General features: G+C 43.5%; 1 protein-coding gene across 4 annotated transcripts in view; it reads right to left on the bottom strand.

Moving 5' to 3' along the window:
* MYBPC2 (myosin binding protein C, fast type) overlaps nt 1-3,355 on the bottom strand; it is a 106,491-nt gene that overhangs the window by 65,219 nt on the left and 37,917 nt on the right. Inside the window, exons 2-4 of one of the 4 annotated variants that reach the window (XM_015414680.1) lie at nt 2,334-2,414; nt 955-990; nt 621-644 (exon numbers count right to left, since the gene is read on the bottom strand). In XM_015414680.1, the coding sequence (XP_015270166.1) occupies nt 621-644; nt 955-990; nt 2,334-2,414 (141 nt within the window). Of the gene's footprint in view, nt 1-620; nt 648-954; nt 991-2,333; nt 2,415-3,355 lie in introns of all 4 variants that reach the window. The other 3 variants (XM_015414679.1, XM_015414678.1, XM_015414681.1) reach the window with 3 other exon arrangements.

Genomic DNA, 3,355 nt, shown 5'->3' with positions numbered 1-3,355 from the left:
GTGAGGGCAGATCTGCAGGTCCCCCCCCCCATAGCTAGCAATCCAAACCAGTCCAGTGGAGCCTGAGCAGTGGGTGTTGCCTTCTGACACACTTCCGGTGATGTCAGGGGGTGTGGCATATGCAACTAATTTATGCTAATGAGTTATGCTAATAAGCTCCTGCACCTCTTTTTCTATGAAATGACCCGCTGAGGTCCCTCCACTCCACAAACCCCACCCTCTCCAGGCTACACCCCCAAATCTCCAGAAATTTCCTATCCAAATCTGGGTCCCTTATGTTTGAGAATTCGGTTCTCTCAGTGGGCATCTTGCAAGTGACATCTAACTAAAAGTCCCCATGGAGGACACATGTCAAACGTAACGAGTTGAAAGGACCTAAGGCAAGCCAGTAGGGAAACTGGGATTATTTCAGTCACGATTCTGCAAAAGCAGCCATAAACCTGAGATTTCTCGTCAGTGTGTGTGTGGGGAGGGGATCTGATGGTTGGCCTATGTGCCATACACTAGAGTATACATAGACTCAGTGCTCACTCAACCAGGGGTCCTTTCATTAAAAACCTACCAGCTTACCTGTCACAATTAAGGACATTTTTTTTCGATTTCAAGAATTTTGGTCTCACCTGCTGGAGCTGGTGCTGGTGCGTCTGCTGAAGGGGGAAAAAGGGAGGGAAACATGTTAGACGGTTCACTTGGAAGTCGATGGTGTTCTGCTTTCCTGCTACTTCCGAGTAACGAAATATAGCACAGCCGGCCTGAGACGTGTGAGCTCAGGGAATATATCTGTGTCTGAAAGTTTGAATTTCCCCCTCATTCTTATTCTATGCCCCGAAATTCATTTTGAGACATACATAGACTCAGTGCTCACTCAACCAGGGGTCCTTTCAGTAAAAACCTACCAGCTTACCTGTCACAATTAAGGACATTTTTTTTCGATTTCAAGAATTTTGGTCTCACCTGCTGGAGCTGACTCTGCTGGAGCTGGTGCGTCTGCTAAAGGGGGGGAAAGGGAGGGAAACATGTTAGACAGTTCACTTGGAAGTCGATGGTGTTCTGCTTTCCTGCTACTTCTGAGTAACGAAATATAGCACAGCCGGCCTGAGACGTGTGAGCTCAGGGAATATATCTGTGTCTGAAAGTTTGAATTTCCCCCTCATTCTTATTCTATGCCCCGAAATTCATTTTGAGACATACATAGACTCAGTGCTCACTCAACCAGGGGTCCTTTCATTAAAAACCTACCAGCTTACCTGTCACAATTAAGGACATTTTTTTCGATTTTAGGACATTTTTTTTCGATTTCAAGAATTTTGGTCTCACCTGCTGGAGCTGGTGCATCTGCTGAAGGGGGAAAAAGGGAGGGAAACATGTTAGACAGTTCACTTGGAAGTCGATGGTGTTCTGCTTTCCTGCTACTTCTGAGTAACGAAATATAGCACAGCTGGCCTGAAACATGTGAGCTCAGAGAATATATCTGTGTCTGAAAGTTTGAATTTCCCCCTCATTCTTATTCTATGCCCCGAAATTCATTTTGAGTTAAAGAACAATCTGGAATCTCTTTCTCTGGAAACCACCATGAGAAACTAAGATTGACTCGAGTCTGGGGCTAACCGGAGAGAGTGTATACATGATTTATTTACTTATAAATAAAGCAGCTTACAACATTGTTCTCCCTTGCTCCATTTTTATCCTCACAATATCCACCCAGGAATAGCAAGCAGCAGAACAACGTTTGAGTCCAGGGGCACCCTTTAAGACCAACAAAGATTTATTTGTTGAGCTTTCGTGTGCTCGCACACTTCCTCAGATGCACTGAAGTGGAAGGTAACAGCTCATTCATATAAGTAGAGGGTGGACAGCAAATTAGCATACAAAATAATGAAGTTGTTTTAACAGGTGCAAAAAACTAAATAGGAATAGCAAGCTAAGTTGATATGGTCACCATTTGTTTGGATTTCATTACAGGAAAACACAGTAGAGCAAATATATATGTCAAAATAGGAGACAGGTGAGTAAAAGCCTTAACCTGTTATTCCCCTATTTAGTTTTTGCATTGGTTAAAACAACTTCATTATTTTGTATGCTAATTTGCTGTTCCCCCTCTACTTATATGAATGAATGAATTCATTGATTAAATGTATCTGAGGAAGTGTGCATGCACATGAAAGCTCATACTTTGAATAAAACTTTGCTGGTCTTAAAGGTGCCCCTGGACTCAGACTCTGTTCTAGAATCCAGCCCAGTGTTTCCCCACAGTTTTTTATTCTTCCAACCCAGAAATGGGATGTCCTCAGTTTCCGCTAGCCAGCATGACAAAATAGGACTGCCAACTCCACCTTTTGGCTCCTCTTTCGGTTCCTCTTTCTTGGCTGCCTTTGGATCTTCTTTTTTCTTCACTTCTTTCTTTTTTGCTGCTGCTGTTAGGGAATGGAAGAATATCAGGACCAAGACAGGAAGGTCAGCAGCATAGAGACATTTGCACACTGGATCAAAATGTGTGCCATCTATTATCCACAATAATACAACCGTTATTGTGCAGCCCACCTATTTAGAAATTACAGAGCAGGGTTAGCAAAAGGAACAGGTCCTTGGCCCTAAGAAACTTTTGGACATGTGGGTGATAAAAGGAAAGGGATGGAAATCAAGAATAACAGTGTCAGTGAATGCACATATGTACTGGGGGTTGGTTGAGGCAATAGATGAGGAATTAAGTGTGCATCCGTAAAGAAAAGGTGGCTTCAAGGAGGGAGCTCAAGGAAGAAAGAATGATGGTGCCATGCAGGTATTCCGGGAGGAAGTGGCAGACATATTGGGTGGGGAATGGGCAGAGTTACTGAAGAGGAGACCTGCATGTTTAAGCTAGGCTCGCACCCACTGCACCATATGTTTGAAAGTATATGTCCATGGTATAAGTAACTATCCTTATTGATTTTGTTTGTCCCACTAAGGAACTCAAGCATATTGGTTCCCTTTCTCCATTTTTCCCCTCACAAGGAACCCATGAGGTAGGTTGGGTTAAGAGAGCGACTGGCACAAGGTCACCCAGTGAACTTGGCAACAAAGTCAGGATTCAAAACTGAGTCTCCCCAGTGCAACGTTCTAACCACTCTACACCATAGTGGTTCCTGATGAACATATCAGGATGTTGTGATGGAAACTATATGCAAAAGTACTAAAAAGTCTAAGACAAATTCATGGGAAAGTAGGCTTATCATTGGCTAGTGTTCATCATGCCCCAAACTTCTTACTCTCCATGTTCAGAGCTAGTCTACCCTTGACATTAACTCCTTGACAGGACATAAAAACTGGGGATGGATTATGCCTCACTTGTGCCCAGAGCTTTTTGGGGAGGGAAAGA

This window comes from Gekko japonicus, unplaced genomic scaffold, assembly GCF_001447785.1.
Source record: "Gekko japonicus isolate JY-2015 unplaced genomic scaffold, Gekko_japonicus_V1.1 scaffold1068, whole genome shotgun sequence".
Classification (NCBI taxonomy): Eukaryota; Metazoa; Chordata; class Lepidosauria; order Squamata; family Gekkonidae; genus Gekko; species Gekko japonicus.
Note: the sequence above shows the minus strand (reverse complement) of the source record. Positions and strands in the feature narration are given on the sequence as shown.